The sequence below is a fragment of the Desmodus rotundus genome, chromosome 4 (genome assembly GCF_022682495.2).
Source record: "Desmodus rotundus isolate HL8 chromosome 4, HLdesRot8A.1, whole genome shotgun sequence".
Lineage (NCBI taxonomy): Eukaryota > Metazoa > Chordata > Mammalia > Chiroptera > Phyllostomidae > Desmodus > Desmodus rotundus.
In genome coordinates, this window is record NC_071390.1 from 77,751,719 (window position 1) to 77,771,020 (window position 19,302).

At 40.5% G+C, this 19,302-nt stretch overlaps 2 protein-coding genes across 7 annotated transcripts in view; one reads left to right on the top strand and one right to left on the bottom strand.

The window, feature by feature from the left end:
- Positions 1-4,974, bottom strand: HNRNPDL (heterogeneous nuclear ribonucleoprotein D like). 2 transcript variants are annotated; one of them, XR_002976132.3, is made up of 9 exons: positions 4,529-4,974; positions 3,594-3,762; positions 3,330-3,491; positions 2,746-2,877; positions 2,490-2,604; positions 1,842-2,012; positions 1,421-1,513; positions 943-1,047; positions 1-264 (listed from the first exon to the last, which is right to left on the bottom strand). XR_002976132.3 is itself a non-coding variant. In XM_024574735.3 (8 exons), exons 1-7 carry the CDS (start codon positions 4,972-4,974, stop codon positions 1,443-1,445), a joined length of 1,266 nt encoding a protein of 421 aa, XP_024430503.2. In that variant the 3' UTR covers positions 1-264; positions 1,421-1,442. The 2 variants fall into 2 exon arrangements, 1 of the variants encoding a protein (XP_024430503.2); XM_024574735.3 differs by lacking the exon at positions 943-1,047.
- The window catches only part of ENOPH1 (enolase-phosphatase 1), a 25,470-nt gene continuing 11,047 nt past the window's right edge, over positions 4,880-19,302 (top strand). The window contains exons 1-4 of one of the 5 annotated variants that reach the window (XM_045183661.2): positions 5,870-6,170; positions 10,322-10,359; positions 15,854-15,955; positions 17,205-17,407. In XM_045183661.2, the coding sequence (XP_045039596.2) occupies positions 6,116-6,170; positions 10,322-10,359; positions 15,854-15,955; positions 17,205-17,407 (398 nt within the window). In that variant the 5' untranslated portion in view covers positions 5,870-6,115. Of the gene's footprint in view, positions 4,987-5,869; positions 6,200-10,321; positions 10,360-15,853; positions 15,956-17,204; positions 17,408-19,302 lie in introns of those variants that run through there. The other 4 variants (XM_024574738.3, XM_053922176.1, XM_045183662.2 and 1 more) reach the window with 4 other exon arrangements.

A 19,302-nucleotide genomic window follows, 5' to 3' on the forward strand; every position in this document is an offset into this window, starting at 1 on the left:
AACAATCACATAAGGAAGCATTTATTTGAGGTTTAACATGAAATCATACAAATAAAATTTGTATAAACACAAATCCACATTGAATCATAACACAGATAGCGAAAGACAAAGTAAAAACAAAGGAAACTAATTGGCGGCTATATACAGTTGGACACAGTTGTGCCTTGTACACTAGAAAGTCTTTTACAAAATTATCATCTTAGAGCAACAGAAGACCCATCTTCATTGTTGTCCTGCAAGATGGATTACTTTAGCAATCTCCTCCTAAAAATAAAAACAAAAGAGTGATTAGATTTGTGCAACACTGACAAGCTTTCAAAGGTCCACTTTCATGAATTGTTTTAAGTCCTCACTTTATTCTTTTCTTCAATAATTAAAGATCACATGCATATTCATTGGCGAAATGCTTTTTGGGTAATTGATAAATTTGCCCTGGAGTTCCCAAATGATACCAAATTTAAATCTATTTAGAAAAGAATCTGGGAATGCAACCTTCCCATATCCACAGGTTTAACTGTGCTAGAGTAAGTCTACTAGAAGCATCTCTAGTAAACCAAGTAAAATGCTATTATAAATATAAATTTTTAAGATTATTATATTTCAAGAAAAATTGCTGTGTGCATATGATCTTTACTTATATCCCAGATTTTAAAGTTCTTGTTTTGGTTTGTAGATTTCACTATTAGCTATAAAAAGAAAAAGCAAGCATTAAATCTTAAAGAATGAACACTTAAAATGAGGCTCCACAATTGAAATACAACACTAAACAGAAGACCAAAATGATTAAGCTGTAAAAAGGCATTTATGTACTTTAACTCCTGTAAAAAACCATTTAAGTTAAGTTTAGACACTTAATCTCCAAAAAGATTAAAAAAGAAGCCAAAGTCTGAAGTTTTCCACTTTAATCTTTACGCTGGTACATGAAGTTGGAAGAGACCATACCACAGGACAGCGTTTTCTGGTGTATGCCTTGCGCTCTGCCCGCAACGTGCGACCCCCAGAGATAGACGTGGTCAGGGTGACACACGGCCTGCAATGAAGTTCCCGCTGGCGGGTACAAACAAGGTATAATGTCAGAGTTAGAAGACAACATTCGTGTTTTCCTTAAGTTGTACCCATTTCAGTACTTTACCTGTTAATAGTTCTAAAAAAGTTTAATTATTCCTCTAGACCACCTGGTACACAAAGCAAACAGAAAAACTTTAAAAGTTTTTCTGTAATACTAAAGAAAGTGAGGCAAAACTTTAAAGTTAAAGATCTATAGACACTTTAGGCAAAACAGGCTAATAAAGCAATTAAAAATTAACAACTTAGTAAAAACAGGCTACATAATATTTTGTTTTTACTTGTTTTTCATTTGTCTATTGATCTTTAAATTAAATTAGACATTTCCACTGGTGTCTTGTACTCTTATACACACCTGTTTTCTCCAATGCCCTCCTTTAGTATGGCTGATAATTGTTTTGGTGATTGCCACCCCCTCGAGATGCCTTGCCATAAGTGCTCTGTTGGCCTGTTTTGACAAGACAAGAAACTACGTTAAGGCAGTTTTTAATGAAATGGTTTCACTACATACATTATTTAAAAACTATTAAATGTATAAAACTATGCCAAATGTGAAAATAATCAATTATTTGGTAAGCAATTATAAACTAGTCACATACTACATATTCTCCAACATTTATAACCACTTTCTATTAGTATAATTATCCAATGACTATCAAATACCTTAAAAATATAACTAAATACTTCAATAAGTAGAAAACTGACAAATTTCAGAATGGGACTGTAACACTAAATTTTAATACCACTGGTTATGAAATTAAGTTAAATATTCTTACCACTGTAGTCTGCATATCCCTGTCCATATCCATAGTTCCCATAGTTATACCCAGTATAATCATAGCCGCCATAGCCACTATAGTTTTGATCACCACCATAGGCACTATTGTAATTTCCATATCCTTGATCATAATAGTTATTAAATCCTTGGTTCCAGTTTTGGCCCTGACCTGAAACAATGCACAAGATTGTTAGGAAACAACTTCTGACCCCCTCCCCCAATTCTAACATCAAATGATGCAAAACTTAATTTTATTTCTGAGAGAAAATATTCTAGTTGTTATAAAGGAAGGGGGGCAGAAAATCCAATTGTTCTAGTATCCAGCTTCCTAAATGTAGTGGAAAACCAGAACAAAGGTAAAGACAGGTAAGACTCACTGTAAAGCAGGAACTCCTGCTCAAGAATACCTATCACGCCATTTACATGTAATGGCATCATTTTCCCATCAGGGATGACACTGTCACAGTGCCCATTCTTTGAAAAGTTGAAACCACTAAACTCAATAAAACCAAAAACCCACCCTCTCAACTAAGCATTCTCCATGTTAAGACAATTTAAAGTCTGGCTTTACTTTCCCGTTGGCTTACATATATTCTGCAGTTTACAGCTTAAACCATGAAGTCACTTCCCAAGATTTTACTCTCACCTCGGCCACGACCCCTAGCACCACCTCGTCCACCAGCTGCAGCACCTCTTCCTCCTTTTTGTTGCTGCTGTTGCTGCCTATATACCTCTTTGGGTTGGGCAACTTTGATTTCACACTGCAAATTTCAAAAAGCAAACAATATTGTTACTGAAGTTATAATGTTAAGCCATCATAGTTTCAGAAGAGATTGAAAAATTATTTTGCTAATAATTAAGAAATTCAAAATTCCCACTTAATACAATTACAATGGCTTTACCTTCCCAGAACCAATTTGATGATATCTGCTTTCTAACAATTTCTTTACGGGTTCCTCATCTGTATATGTGATAAAACAAAAACCTCTCCTTTCATTTGTTTTTGTATCCATGGGAAGTTCAATATTTTCAATCTGAAATCAAAAAGCACACTCAAGATCATCCAGCAGCAGTAAAAAGCTACCCCATGGTTCTTTGCAAGCTTTAACATGTCATTCCAATCAGATGACTTCTGTACAGAGACTACTGCTACTTATCATAAACATCAAAATAGATGTTTTACCTGTTAAGCATTTAGAAGGGAGAGCAAAACTCCTTTATTGGCATTATAAATACTACAAACACAAGTTATTAAGTCCAAACACAAACCACACCAAATCATCCATGTTTTCGCCAAAATAAATGAGAAACTGGTTTCTATTACAGCACAGAAGACAGTGATAAAAGTATGGTGACTGGAAGGAACTCAAGGAGTAATTTAATTCCACCTTCCACCTGACTCATGAGTTTGTTCTGTAAGAAGTGGGCCAGAGATGAATACTACATAAAACATCAAATACAAAACACACACAACCACATAGCGCACCTCACCAAAGGCTCCAAAATATTCTTTAATTTGTTCTTCCGAAGTATCTGGGCTCAATCCACCCACAAAAACCTTTTTCGGGGGTTCCTTCCCTTTTAAAGCTTTGGCCCTTTTAGGGTCTATCAATTTGCCATCCAGTTTGTGTTCCTTCAGTTCCAAAACCTAGAAAACATATTTATTTAATCTGACAGCAATATACAACCATCCCTCCCAACAACCTGCAAAAACCATATAAAAGCAGCCCCATGCAAAACACATCCCTACCTTATCAACACTAGCAGCATCTTTGAAAAGCACAAATCCAAATCCTCTTGATCTTCCAGTGACTGGATCTGTTTTAATTGTGCAGTCCACAACTTCTCCAAACCGAGACAAATACTCAGTCAGATCTTTCTTGCTTGTATCCCAGCTCAAGCCTCCAATAAACATTTTACTAAAAATAAAAAATTTTTAAAGGTTAGCAGCAGCTCAAACAATTGCTTCAATTTTGAAATTATGTGTAGGTAGGACATAAGTAGAGAAGTTTAATTCCTCTGCGTAAATAACCCATGTTTTCAGATACATATTAACACCGCAAAAAACCCAAAACCCCATCGAGACGACTTACTCAAAACACAGTTTGCTCTCCACACTGCACAACGCAAAGTTGAAATGAGGCCGAGGCCAACAAAATGTTATAAACACGGTTGCACTTAAGAAAATCCAGCTACCTAAACTAATTCCTCAAAAGTTAGGTCCACCTACTTCCCGAGTTATCAAGCCAACGTTCCACTTAAGGAACTCATTACAACGCATATGGGGATGTGTACCAGTGCACGCTGGTTCTCAAACTAGAGTTCTCGAAACTCTTCCTAGGAAAAGTGCGCGGAGTCCTAACAGACACACAATGAAGAGGCGGCGGCAGCTGCAGCATGTGGCGCAGCGAAGCAGCCCCTCCCCCTCCGGCCCCACGCGGCGCCTGCGCACTCGGGACACAGACGCCACCGCCCTCCGCCTCCAACCCCTCCGCCCTTCCCCCACCTTCCGCGGGCCTCTCGAGTCATTCCCTCCGTCTCCTACTTTCCTCTTCCCTCCAAGCTAGTGGGGCCCTGCAGGCACGCGGGGAATCGACTCCGGGCAAGAATGTGGGCAGCGCGCGGATCTCGAGGGACGAAGGGCGCGTGCGACGCGCTGAGGGAGAGGGGAGCAGCGTGCGGTACCCGTCATCCTGCTGATTCTTGCTCGCGTTGATCTTGGATCCCTCTGCAAATTCCTCTATGTTGCTGTACTCGTTCACGTCCTCCATGGTGGCGGAGTTGTCGGCCGGGAGGTGCTGGCGCGTGGCTCGAGTCGCGGCAGCAGCAGCGGCGGCAGAGCGTTGTATGGAGCTGGGTTTAAAATGGCGGCGGAAGAGATCCGGGCGCCGCCTGCGCCCTCCCTTTATAGCCGCCCCGCCCGCCAATCGGGAGGGCTGCTGGGAGGTGACGTGGCGCTGGGCTCGGCGCGCCCCCTGTCGGGCGGAGCTGGGAGCGAGCGAAGGGAGTAGTGGGGCGAGCTGCCGCGGCGCTCGTGGCCGCCAATGGGAGAGACTGCGGGAGGCTAAAGTAGCGGGAGCAGTGGGGAACAATGGCGGCGGCACATGGGAAAGCCGGGGCGGGACCTCCATCGCAGCCCTCCGGTGAGAGGAAAGTTCGCGGGCGAGGGGACGCGGGCTTGGGATGAGAGAAGCGTCAGAAGAGAAAAACGAAGGGGCGAAAAGTCCTGGGTTCAAAAATCCCGAACAGCGCGGTCGCAGGCCCAAGTCCCTCCTTCCTTGAGAGCCTTTGTCTCTGGTGTCAGGTCCAGCTCACTCCTAGCAACAGCCGACAACCCTGCCTTCCTCCGCCCTCTGTCCCCCAGTGCGGAACTGCTGCGGCAGCTGCTACCGGTTAGCCCCGTAGCCCGCCTGCTCCAGAAAAAGGCGGACTGCGCCCGGCACCGACAGATGAGGCGGCGAGCGCGCCTGCCCGTCCGCCGCGCGCAAGCGTGTTTTGTCCTCGAGCTGGCTGGAACGAGCCGAACAGGAAGCTGGCGCGCTGCAGACCCTGAGGGCAGCGGCGCGGCGCCGGCGCCTTTTCCGCTACCGCTATAGGCGCGCGAGTCTAGAGGAGGCGGCGAACCTCCCTAGCCGTTGGGCCGGAACCGGGCAACTGCAGTAAGGCCAACCAGGACGCCGCACGGCTTCTTTTACTGGCTGAGGACTGGAGGAGGTGCGCAAAATCGGTCGGATTACTGAAAATATGCAAAAACGGAGGCAGTGGGCGGGGTGGGGGTTAGACGCCGTACAGGGCAGGAGCACTCACATCCCCGGCGCGCCACTCGTGGGGCTCCCATCTGCACGTGCCCCAGGCCTCTCCCGCTTGCTCAACAAATCTGCCGGGAGCGCAGGCCCGCGCACTCGGCTCCCGCGTTCGCTTTGTTCCCGCCCACGCGAGGCCCATTTTGACGGATAGGTTCGAGGCCAATCGGAGTCTACGCCTTTACTCCCCTCCGCCCCCACGGAGCTCCGCCTTGCCCGCCCCTTTCCCTGCCCACGTGGTCTGGGCCTCAATCCCTGGGTAGCTCCGGAGTTCAGGTCTCTTTCGCGGCTTCCTTTTCCACTTTCTAGGGTGTGGAGGTGGCCTCTTTTCCTCTTGCTTCAGGCCACACGGGGTTGGCTGCTCCGAAATCTTGCGGAGCTGTCGGAAGCCCAGGACGGTGCTGGGGGCGCAATCGGCGCCGCCCTCCCTACCAGTAGGCCTATTTCTGTGGTAGCATCTGGTAGGGAAATGGTCGTGCTTTCTGTGCCCGCCGAAGTGTCTGTGATCCTGTTAGATATCGAAGGTACCACAACCCCGATTGCTTTCGTGAAGGTGAGGGGCGAAAGGGAACGGAGAGGTTACTTGTGCTTAAAAACAAGTCAAAAAATTTTCAGTATTGCAGACCTAGTACACTAGAGACGCTAGAGGTGGGAGAGGCGGTGGGGCTTTATGCCCGCTGCGGCGGGTTTTGAGCATGCCTTTAGTCACGGCACTGTCTCACCTTCCCCCGCCCCTGTCCTTGGTAGATACAGTTGGGTAGGAAGGGATACAGGTTGTGGTGAAAAAGGGTGAAGGAAGGAACGGTCTGCCTCGGTAGGGTGAGACGAAGTGTTCGTCGCTTGTGCGACAGGTTGAGCGCCCGCTTTCTGCTTGGTTCCACCTGGCGAGGGGGCGGCCCCAAGCTAGTGGTCCTTGAGGCTTTTAGTTCCACAAAATGGAAAGACAGAAGTGTTATGATGACTTTTCAGGTATCCCTGGTTTCTTGTGCCTTACCCTATAATCAATTGATTATCTTTGTTAATATTAACTATTAATGTAATATTAATTTGTTACACATTAATTTATTAAAATCAGTGTTTCTAAAAAAAGTATGTTCATCTAAAAGTATGTTTAGAAGAACATTAGGTCTGTGTGGACGTGTATAGTAATCATGCGAAAGTATTCCATTATTAAATGCACTTTTGGGAAGTGTTCTGTACATGTTGAACTAGCTTTATTTAAAAACAATTATAGAGCTTTTTTATCATACACACCTGCACACACATACATGCTTTGTGAGTCTTCAAGAAAGTATTGTTTCGCAAATTTACTGGAACTAAAACCTTTAGCAAAGTAGTTTTAGCTTCTGAACACCTTTTAAAGAGATTGGTGTTATATTCTTCTTGAGCCTCTGAGCAGGGATCTGGGAATTGGGATTAATCGCATTAGGTGTGAATTTGAAGCACTGTATCCTGTGGAATGATGAAAGGAAACAGTACTTACACATGCAGCTTGTATACTTGATTCATCCTTAAAAACTGTGTGAGGTGTGTGCAACTGTTTGCATTTTACTGATAGGAAACTAGGGCGCTGAAAAATTGAACAATAGCTGGGGATTTGAACCTGAGTTGTCTAGCTCAAAACTTTTTCCATTATTGCAGTAGCTCAGAAACTTTTCCCGTTATTGCATTTGAAATGGAAAACACAGTTCTTTTTTTCTTTTTTTTTTTTGCTTGGCTGCTGTGTATGTTAAATGACACAGTTGCTATGAGAGCATTTTAAACAATATAAAGTAGCATAAAAGCATATTGTGGGAAATTTCAGTTTACACTTCTTGGTGATAAACGTTTAGGAGTGAACCGTTGGACCAGAAAAACTATAATGATTCTTACATTATCTGGGAATTTGGTTTGAAAATGGAGTATTGTTAAAAATTGTCCTTGAACTACCCCTTCAGAAGTCAGCCCTTTTTGGAGGCTGATTTCCGTCTTTTAGTAAGTCATACACTGTAATTTTTCATTTAGGATGGAAACAATCCCTGCTTCTTCCCTTGAGCTCCAGAGAAAGTAATTGGTTTGTGATTAGGAGATATAAATGAAAAATAAGTTGTGTCAAACATTAGCTTCACGCTGTAAGAGAGAATGGGGAACAGAGTCTGTCCCAGGGAACAGAATACCATCATTTAGTGGAATGGCAGACAAATTGCCAGCACTGGTTATGGTTATGTTTTTCCCTTTCTTTTTGCTGAGCCCTTACAGTTGATGAGCTTAAGTATGCAAGGTAGCACTAATAGTCTAGGATCCCTTATAGGATTCTCTAAAATCCTCCCAGTCTAGGAAGAGGTGTTCTGTGGATAGCCTGTTGCCCTATCTGATCATGCCTCAGCCCTTACTTAGACTCCAGGCAACAGCACACAGTGGTTTTACATACCAGCTATTACATCTTTTTCTCTGAGTCAGAATTGTCAAATTTCTAGAGCAGGAAGGGCTCCTAGGTCAGATTGGTGAGTTTTGCAACCAGCTAATTAATTTCTTCCATGAGTCAATTGATGCCTGTAGGAATGTCCTGTGTGGGGATCATCACAACCTGGGGACAGAGAATCAGTAGAACCCATATTTCCTTAGATGTTCCCCATGCATCTGAGTTCTCAAAGCAACCAGCCCTGTCCCTCACTGCAGGACATGTTCCCCTGGAGTTTGTTTTCAGATACTAACTCTGATCCTCTACAGTGGTGATCTCCCAACATTTTTTTGGTCTTGTACATTATCAGCAGAATTGTAGCAGGCACTACAAATAGAATTTATAAATTGTGTACACATATTATTATTAAGTTATGAAATAAATTGGAACTTAAAGATGAAACTACAGATATAGATAAATGTTACTTTCTGTTCCCTTACCGTACCCCATTGATTCATTTGCATGCCCCTGGAGTATATGCGCCCCATGGTACCTCTTCTTTCTTGCTCTTTGAACATGGCGATGTAATATTTGTTTTCTGAAATTGTGCATTGCATTATTCTAATGTTATTTTTTTAGTATTATTGATTTTACAGATAGAGGAAGGAAGAGAGAGAGAAACATGATTTGTTGTTCCACTTATTTATGCATTCATTGGTTGCTTCCTGTATGTGCCCTGACCGGGGATCAAACCTGCAGCCTTGGTGTATCAGGACAATGCTCAAACCAACTGAGCTACCTGACCAGGGCATCATTAATCTAATGTTTTTAGTCTTTATGCTATGAAATAACACCACCGTCAGGTAGGTTATCCTGTCAGGAACCTTCAACTACTATTTGAGTTTGGGGAAAATGATCTCTTGTTCCCGAAAATGCTCTGTGATTTGGTGGCTTTCCTGTTGCTATATGTTCAGTTGGTACATGTAAAAACAGTTGCATACTGTACTGTAAAGTCACTGAGTGAGAACAACATGTTAGCAAATACTTAATTATTGCCTCTAGAGCAGGAGTGTCAAACTCATTTTCACCGGGAGCCACATTAGCCTTGCAGTTGCCTTCAAAGGGCCGAATGTAATTTTAGGACTGTATAAATGAAACTACTCCTTAACTGTTAAGCAAGAGCTCGGTGCTGCCGCCATAAAACAAGGTGGAGGGCTGGATTGGGCCTTGTGTTTGCCACCTGTGCTCTAGAGAAAATACAGGGTTAGGTTCCTGTGAGCCTCTGGACAGAACATTTTAATCAACTGATCATTATATAACGTTTTATGTGTTTCTGTTTACCTTGCTTAATATATACTCTTTTTAAAAAATGATTTTATTTATTTTTTTAGAGAGGGGCAGGCAGGGAGAAAGAGAGATAGAAAAACATTAACGTGCAAGAGATACATTGGTCAGATGCCTCTCACAGGCCCCCCAAACCGGGGACCTGGCCTGCAACACAGGCATGTGCCCCAACTGGGAATTGAACCAGCGACATTCTGGTTCGCAGGCCGGCACTGAGCCACATCAGCCAGGGCTAATATATATTCTTGATTCATTAACATTGAACTCATGACTAATGGCACTGTAACTCGTGATTTAACAAAGCTTATCTTACATGTATTTTCTACACAAGGCACACCAAAGCTTTCTTGGTGTGCCTTAGGAATACTAGACAGTGCTTGGCCGATTTTAAACTGCAAAATCACCAATAAAAAGTACAAAATGTGAAAAATGTACCACTAATTAGACTTTGAAAAGGATATTTATTTAAAACCTGAGCCATGAAATATAAGGTAAGGCATCACCATGTGCTGGGAATGTGTACATCTGGTGCTTCAGGGTTTTCTTTTTTTCATGTTTATTATTTATTTTTAAATTGATTTTATTGGGATGACACTTAATAAAATTATATAGGTTTCAGGGGTACAGTTCTATAATACATCATCTATATATTATATTGTGTTCACCACCCCAAGTCAAATCTCCGTACATCACTATTTATCCCCCCTTTACTCTCTTCTACCTCCCCTTACCTCTTTCCCTTTGGTAATCACTAGACTGTTGTCTGTGTCTATGAGTTTTCTTTGCTTAATCCCTTCACTTTTTTCACCCAGCCCCCCAACAGCCCTCTCCTCTGACAGCTGCCAGTCTGTTGTCTGTGTCTATTTTGTTTGTTTATTTTGTTCATTAGATTCCACATATGAGTGAAATCATATGGTACTTACTTTTCTTTAACTGGCTTATTTTACTTAGCACAACACTCTCCAGATCCATCTATGCTGTTGCAAGAGGTAAGATTTCTTTGTCTTTTACGGCCAAGTAGTATTCCATTGTATAAGTGTACCGCAGCTTTTTTATCCACTCATCTGCTCATGGGCACTTGAGCTGCTTCCAAATCTTGGCAGTTGTAAATAATGCTGCAATGAACATAGGGATCTATTCCCTTTTTATATACACATTGCTTTCATAGGAGACTTAAGAAAGTATTATAACACAATTTTATTTTGATTGGTTCTATGACTTTCGTACTAAAACAACTGCTTAACTATAAAGCAGATCCATATTTGGACTTCTAAGCAGTTACTAGGCAACTTATTTAATTAGATCTTCAGAAATTTTGTGGCCTTTAGTGGAGCCCTTTAAGAAAACTGCCATTGAGCTGTATAGAGTAAAATAAATTCCTGCTTGCATAGTATTTTTTCCATCATAGCCCCCCGGAAGCCAACTACTCTCATTTATTTTTATAGCCTTTTGTAATATGTACTGGTAAACTGTAACAACCCCTTAAGTATCTGATAGATTAAAAATAGTCACACATTTGTAGAATCCTGGGGTTATTGCTGCACTTTTTTGTACTATAGTATTCTGAAATTATCTATAAATGGATCATAACTGAAGTTAAAACATTTATCATCACAGTTATTTGTGGAATTATTTTTAAAACCTGAATATTTTCAGTGGGCAGGATTGGGCAATAAGCACTAGCTTTAAAAAGTCTATTTTTAGAGCTACTTTTTAAAAAAGATTTTACTTATTTATTTTTAGAGAGATGGGAAGGGAAGTAGAAGGAGAGGGAAAGAAACATCAGTGTGTGGTTGCCTCTTGTGGGCCCCCCCCCCACTGGGGACCTGGCCTACAACCCAGGCATGTGCCCCGACTGGGAATCAAACCAGTGACCTTCTGGTTATCAGGCTCACACTCAATCCACTGAGCTATACCAGCCAGGGCTGTTTTTAGAGCTTTTTAAATATGGTATTATAGCTCACGTCAAACTATGATACAATTACTGGCTTTTTAAAATAAGCAACTTGAAGGAATTTTATTTATTTTACATAATAGATGCTCAGTAAGTGTTTTGAGAGGGTGGATAAACTCTTTACAACTTAGTTACTGTACTTTTATGTTATGCAGTAATACTGTTATACTAAAATAGAACTGTCTGCTAACATGCCACCCCTAGGTAATATCGATATTCCAGATGTTATACTAAATTTTAGCTTCATTGCCTAGTTTGGTATTTACTGAGTGCAGAGGAGAATTTTATGTGTAAAGGAAAGGGGCAAAATGGATGATCAGGAATTTCAAAGCAATCTCTAGCTTCTAAAGCTTTTCCTAAACATTTAGAATTGTTAGGAACCTTGCCCCTTTTCTTTCTTTGAGTTCTCTCAGGAGAGGGGCGTTATCACAAGTACCTGGCATTCAGGAGATCCTCAGTAAATATTGAATAAATGAGTTGATTGTGCTTATGATTTATCCTCTGGGAACTTTTCTGCTATTATTTATCACTAAATTTGGGTCAAAGGTGATCCTTGCCTAGTTTAAATATTTGTCTATGTTGGAGACCATAATATTTATCGCTAATTATTCTCATGTAGCAGATGAGAAAACAGGCTTAGATAAGTTACTTGAACACAGCTAGTAAAAGAGGAAAGACCTGGCCTGGCTTGCCACCTAGAGTCTGTATTTATCACCTCTCCCACAGAGGTTAAGGAAAGGAATTGGGCTCTTAGCATTTACAGTTCATTGTGTGAATCATTCTTAGTACCAGTAAAACTGCATGTAGGAGCCCTGTTTGGTGTGGCTCAGTGGATTGACTGCCAGCCTGCGAACCAAAGGGTTGCTGGTTCACTTCCAGTCAGGACACATGCCTGGGTTGCGGGTCAGGCCCCCACTTGGGGGTGTACAAGAGGAGAGGCAACCACACATTGATATTTCTCTCCCTCTCTTCCCCTTTCTCTAAAAATAAATAAAATCTTTAAAAAAAACCCTGGATATAGGAAATTGGACTTTGTGAAGCACAAAGTAGTAAAAAACTGCACCCATTTTATCTCTTTGGTACGTCAAAGTTACTAGGAGGTCCTGAGTCTTAACCAGCAATTTTCCCCCAGGAATATTTCTACCTACTTGCGAGTTGGGGAATAACAGGCAGGACACTGGAGGAGGATGACCAAGTGAGAAAGAAGCAGGTATAGGTAGGATAAGGGATCAAAGTTGGCTTGCTTGTTTTATTATTGTGAAACAATTAAAATAGGAAGAAATATGAATGTAATGACCATGCACCTACCACTAAGCAAATTTTTAATATTATATTTGTTTCAGATCTTAAAGAAATAAAACATTACAGATATAACTGAGGCCCTGAGTACATCCTGTTTTGTATCATTTTTATTTATACATTAGAGTTTATGTTTATATTGATAAAATATAATTTGAGTGCATTCATGTTCAACTACTTCGTAATGTTTTAGATACGAGTATACCTCAGCTTATCTGTTCTTAGCTGATAAAGATAGAGGGTGTTTCTAGTTGTTTTGCTATTGTACCCAGTGCTGCAATAAACATTTTTTCACTTTCTCCTTTGTGCACATGTGTTAGTTTCTCTATGGTATATATGCTTAGGAAAGGAATGGCTGGTGTACCTTTAGTTCACTACATCTTCTCAGCATTCTAAATTGGGGGCCAGTTTTCAGCCCTTCCACAGAGCATGAGTCTGGGAGAGATGTTAAGTAGGAAAAGGAAAGAATAAAGAGGGGCACAATGTAGGGCATGATGGGAAAACAGTAATTTAAAGAAAATCTGAAGTATAGCAGTAGGGTAAAAGGAATCTCTTGCAGAAAAAGAAAGCTGTCAATCTTAGCTCTTTATTTTTCTTCTTTTAGATCAAATATGCATTTTTATTGAGCTTAAACAAGGCTTTTCTGTCAAGTATTCTGAAAAATTTGCCCGATCACGTTGTTTGTATGCTTCGAAATCTGCTGAATGATCCATTACTTACTGGAATGCCACATGAGAACAAGCAAAATTGAATGACTTCTTTATTTTTTCTAGGGCAGGTGAAATGTGAATAACATTATGAAGAGAGATAAACATTTCAGTCCTACCATTTAAAAAAAGCCATAATAACTTTATTGTGTTGTATATTCTCATTTGGGAGTGCAGTGTAAGTTGAACTTAGACTTGGCTCTTCTGAAATATTAAAAAATTCTTATTATGTAGCCAAACCTTTGTTTGTATCAGTCAGGGAAACAGTGTGCACACTAAAAAAATACATAGTTTTGTTCATGTGAATCTATTAACTCTGTCCTTTAACCATATCATCCCTCAATTTTCTGCCACCTTCTTTCACCTTTTTGCTCTTGTTCAATCTCTTGTCATAGTATTTAGGAAAATATAATGGTACAGAAGCTTGTAACAAGGAGGAGGTCGAAAGAGAAGAGAGGGAGAAAGCACAGATCACTGGTTTTAGGGTCTTCCTACATCCCACAAAGCTGGGCTGAGGGCCAGTTCTGGTTTTACTGATCAGAAGAGATGGGTGCTCTGTTTGGCACAGACGACCGTGATAGCACGTGCTAGAACTTGATGAATTGAAGGCCATTCTTATTATTACATTTAGTGAGCCCTCTTTTCAGGGAATAGGAATGTTTATCTTCAGGGCCTTTTGCACAACTCAAAGTGGAGTGGAAACGTTTGAACACCTGTCTCCGGTTTATATGCTCCATAGATCAGGTGACTCTGCTGAGAACCTTTCTCTCCCCACACCATTCTCTCTCTGTGGAACATTCTTTCTTCTGGTCTTCTCTGGGTGAATCCTATTCACCTTGTGGTTCTCAGACTTTTTGTTTTCAGGATTCCTTTCTACTCTTAAAAATTCGTGAGGAACCAAAGAACTTTTATTTATGTGGATTATATTGACCAGTTTTACCATATTAGAAATTAAAACTGAGTAATTTAAAAATATTTATTCATTCATTTTAAATAAATCCTATTACTTTGTAAACATAAGTAATGTATTTTTACAAAAAAATTTTTAGTTTTGGAAAATATGGTTGGGAGAGTGGCATTGTTTCACATTTTTTTCATGCCTCCTCAATGTCCAGCTATTGAAGACAGCTGGATTCCCTTATCTGCATTGGATCTATTGTGACATCACATGTTGTGTAGCCTCTGGGGAACTATTGTACACTTCTGAAGAGATAAAACTGAAAAAGGCAAATAACAATATTATGAAAATAGTTTGACCTTTATGGGACCCCTGAAAGGTCTCTTCCTGAGATTAGGGATCATGTGTGGTTTTTGTATAAATGAGACCCCAATTATGTTCCCAATTATGAACCAATCTTAGCACAGGGCCTGCCCTGTGTTCGACATTCAGTAAATACTTGAATAAATAAATGCATGAATGAACTTGAATAAACCAATTTCTTGAATTCGACACGATTATGGAGTTTCTCTTAAAATGCGGTGCCTTCTCTGAATTGTGTACTTAGTGTCTACTTAAGGTCATGTTTTTAAGACTGTTTGGTTATTCCTAAGACTGTTGAAGAGACATTATGCCTGGAATCACACAATGTTCTGCTCATGTTCTGTTTATCTTATCCATTGTACCCCATTATAATTCTTTGTTTACCTGCCACCCCACCCCAGATTCTTAAACTTACTGAGAATAGGGACTGTGACTTACTTATGTTTTCCGTTCTTTCCTCCATGCCTCAGTCAGGGACCAGCATATTTTGGCTATAGTAGACACAAAACAGTTGTTGGAAATGTCACATTTTATTTGAAAAGATATATATGCTACAATTGCAAGTAAATGTAAAGATTTTGACTTAAGAGAAATCATAATCCCAATGCATGGATTACTGATAGGTTATTTCTGAATTGTTTTGCACATCATTTTCTTACAGGGTAGTCTAGTAAGTAGTCTGATTACCAGGAATCATGGTGATCAGGTTTTGTTTTAAAAACATTTGTCATGCGTGGACACTGTTTTTTCAGCAGACATTTGAGTATGTACATGTGCCGAATACTGTGGTGTGCCTTGGAGTTACAACTATGAGCAACATATACTTGATCCCTCCTTTAAGGACCGATGGTCTAGCAATCTAGTTCCAGAGTCTGCAGACTTTTTCTGTAAAGGGCTGAATAGTAAGTGTTCAGACTTTGCAGGCCATGTGACCTTGGTTGTAAACACTCAACTCTGCCATTGTGGCCCCAAAGTAGCCATAGATGCTACTCAGATGTAAGTATGAATGTGGCTGTGTTCCAATAAACTTCATTCACAAAAACAAGAGGTAGAACAGATTTGGCCCAAGGGCCATGGTTTACTGATTCTTGATCTAGTTCATTTATTTTTTGTTTTCTGTTTCACTCATATATCCACAGCTGCTATTTTCATATTTTCAGTGACTTATGTGCTACAATTAGCTAAGGTGAGATTGTTAAAGAGCTTAATCTCATGCAAATGAATAAAGTTGATTCTTGTTTCTTCTTTTGCTCTTTTACCAGGACATTTTATTTCCTTACATCAAAGAAAATGTTAAAGAGTATTTGCAGACACATTGGGAAGAAGAGGAGTGTCAGCAGGATGTCAGTCTTTTGAGGAAACAGGTTGGGACATTTCTATGCTATTGCTTCCACATTCCCAAGTTTCTTAGAAATAGGATGCTTAGAGACTTATGCTCAAGCCCTTTCTGGGTAGAATGCAAAAGGTTTTGTGCTGTCTTTTCACATTTTTCATTAATATCTCAGAGTGACAGCACCTCATCACCTCCTTCTCCACTCTTCTATGGCTCCTGCCATGAGTCCCTGCTGAGCCTTGCACAGTGCTCCCTGGCCCTCACATCTGTACACGGCCTCCAGACCTCTTACCTCAGCTCACACTTGGCCCCACCCTCATTTCCACCTGAGTCTCATGTACTTATTCTTTAATCTGCCCAGTTTTCAGTCTCTTTTTTTCCCTTCCACACTGTGTGCTGTGGATCTCCTGTTTTGTTGTTTTTCTTATTAAAATTACTTCAGTGTCAAAGATCTTAATATTTTGTGCAGAGCTAACTCTCTGGCAGTTTTTTCTAGTTAATTTTCTATATTGGACAATATGGAATACTCTGAATTTTTTAATGTTAAAGAGTTAGGATTAGAAATATAGTCATATCCTTACTGGGGCATTGGGGTATTTCTGTTTGTTGGATTTTCTAGATAATTCATGGTTAGTTTGAAACACTCCCCTCTACATTTTTTGTTCTCTCAATTCTTGTTGAAACATGCATACATATTCCCACATTGTAGGATATGAATCATTGAGTCTTTAGATGTTGGACATAGGCGTTGTCACATTGTCAGTGTTCCAAGTAGCTGTTAAGAGTTTTTGTAAGATGTGGATGGCAGGAAACTGAATGTGAACCAACCTCAGACATTACTTCACTAGCTTCTTTTAATTGAACTCCAGGCATGAACTAATTTTAAAGGTTTTCCTTGTTTTTTTCCCTCAGTTATAGTGCAGAGAAAATGATCAGATTTAACTGAAGTCATGGTTTGTTGATCATAGTAAGTGAATCAATAAACCAGGTCTTATGTCATTTTATCATGTGCTGCCTCTCTTCTCACATACATGCCTCTTGGTTTAAATTTCAGCTTTAACAGTACAGGAAAGGTAAATGTAAATTACTAATTATAATCCAGTTTCTTTTAGGAATCATTCAGGTCAGCCCCAAAATGTAAGATACTTTTAATTTGTAACAGTGCTTGGTGCTAAAGATATTTAGAGAATGTTCGTTGGTCAGCTTGGTTGTCAGGTATCATTTTAAGTGCTTTTTTCAAATGAGAAAGAAACAAACTTCATGTTGTTTATGACTTGAAGGCTGAAGAGGACTCCCACCTGGTTGGGGCTGTTCCTATCCCTGCTGCATCTGAGAATGGGGCAGATGACTTGCAACACACGATCCAGGCTGTGGTAGATAATGTGTGCTGGCAGATGTCTCTGGACCGGAAGACTACAGCGCTGAAACAGCTGCAGGGCCACATGTGGAGGGCAGCATTCGCAGCAGGGCGCGTGAAAGCAGAGTATGTAGCTGTTCCCATAACTCTGAATACTTCACCAGCCTCAAAACCAAATACATTTTCTGCTGGTCCTCTTTCTCCAGTGTTGCTTGACTAGTGAAATAGATAAAATCAACATTCTTTTTATTCTAACAAATGAATGTTTTGTTTTCAAAGCTGGGATAAAACATTTCATCCAGCTAAATTCCCCAAACCTGATGTTTGTCTTTGTGGGATGGTTGAAGGACTTTTAATCCCAGTTTGAAACGGCTTCCTAGAAAACGGTCACTTTTTAAATAAGTTATATTTGATCCTTTGTATAAGAGTAACAGCACTGTTGGGCTGCTTCCCAGGACCTGTTTTCTGTTCTGGTAGAGAAGCAAAAACTATATTTCTGCACCCCGTCACTCTGGGGGTACTCAGAGTGTCAGCAGCACGGTTCTGTTTTGTGCTCTTTTGAGCACCTTCCACATATCTTTGGTCTTGGTTGTGGAGTTCCTGAGCACTCTTGCTGGAGGAGACTCAGGAGTCCTATGTTGCTAAGATATTCTTAATAAGGCACTGTGACTAAGGGGTTTAGACCATTGCCTGATGTAAACTCTAAGATCCAAGACCATTTCTAGCTGCCTATGTTTCTTTTGTTGTTTGCAAATGAGATGCCATTTCTTTATATACTTTACAAGGAGCTTCCACCTTTTAAAGGGTGCATTGGAAGGTTAGGATAGGCCAGTGATATGGGAATATCAGCTAGATTGCTTTGTAAAACATTCAGAAGAGTGGAGCCAGGAGACTATGCTTGTATTACTTAGCCCTTCCTTCTCTTGGTCTTGGTTCCTCAATTAAAAAACCAGAGACTTGAAATAAGTTATCTTAGACTTCTAAGCTCTGCTTTGGAGCAATAACAATCTGCATATTCAACATGGAAAAATTCTGTCTCTGTAAGTACAAAGTAACTCACAGTTATGTGTGCTGGTTTTGAACTAGTGAATCTCTTTTCTTCAATTAGTGCAACATATTAAGCTGTTTTATCCAGTAGAAGATTTCTTTGACATTTTTCACTCTTTTTAAGGATGACTAGCTCCACATCCCAACTTCCTTGTGCTTCTCTTTTCATCCATGTTCTGTGATATTTCCACCACTGAATAGAATAGATAGAATAGAATCGGTAAACAAGACAATGTCAGGAATTAGAAAAACAGACACTGCTGATTAGCAAATGTGAGATGGTACAAGTTGCTTATCTGATTTGATATATAATCTTTTTTCTGTGTAGTAAAACTTTAGGTTTTCTTAGTTCTCAGGAAATACAGTTCCATTTTATAGATAATCAAAAATTAATAGCTTTGAGCCCCCAAACATGTTTTCTTTTGTTTGGGTACAGATCTTTCTAAAAGCATTCCCATGCTTTCTTAAGGCACACCAGACATAATTTAACCTTCTCTTGTCATGTATTACATCAAATATTACCTAATAGTACAATATTATTGTTTGCTTTTTTGAGTTCTTTGGGAACTTAAAAAGTCACTTTTTGTCCTGGTCAGTGTGGCTCAGTTCATTGGAGTGTCATTGTGTAAACCTATAAAGCTCACAGGTCTGATTCCTGGTCAGGGCACATGCCTAGGTTGTGGATTTGGTCCCCGATTGGGACACATGTGTGAGGCAACCAGTCAGTGTTTCTCACATCAGTGTTTCTCTCCCTCTCTCTTCCTACTTTCCCCCCTCTATAAAATCAATAAGCATGTCCTAAGGCGAGGATTAAAAAAATTACTTATTTCATCCTGTTACCTGTAATTTTTGACTGTCATTAGTGGGGCTGTCAAAAACTATTCTTCTTTCCACCTAAATTGTTGCTTCTGATCTGCTGTGATCCTAGAACTTCATTGATACTCTTATTAGATCTGCAGATGAAGTCTTATGGA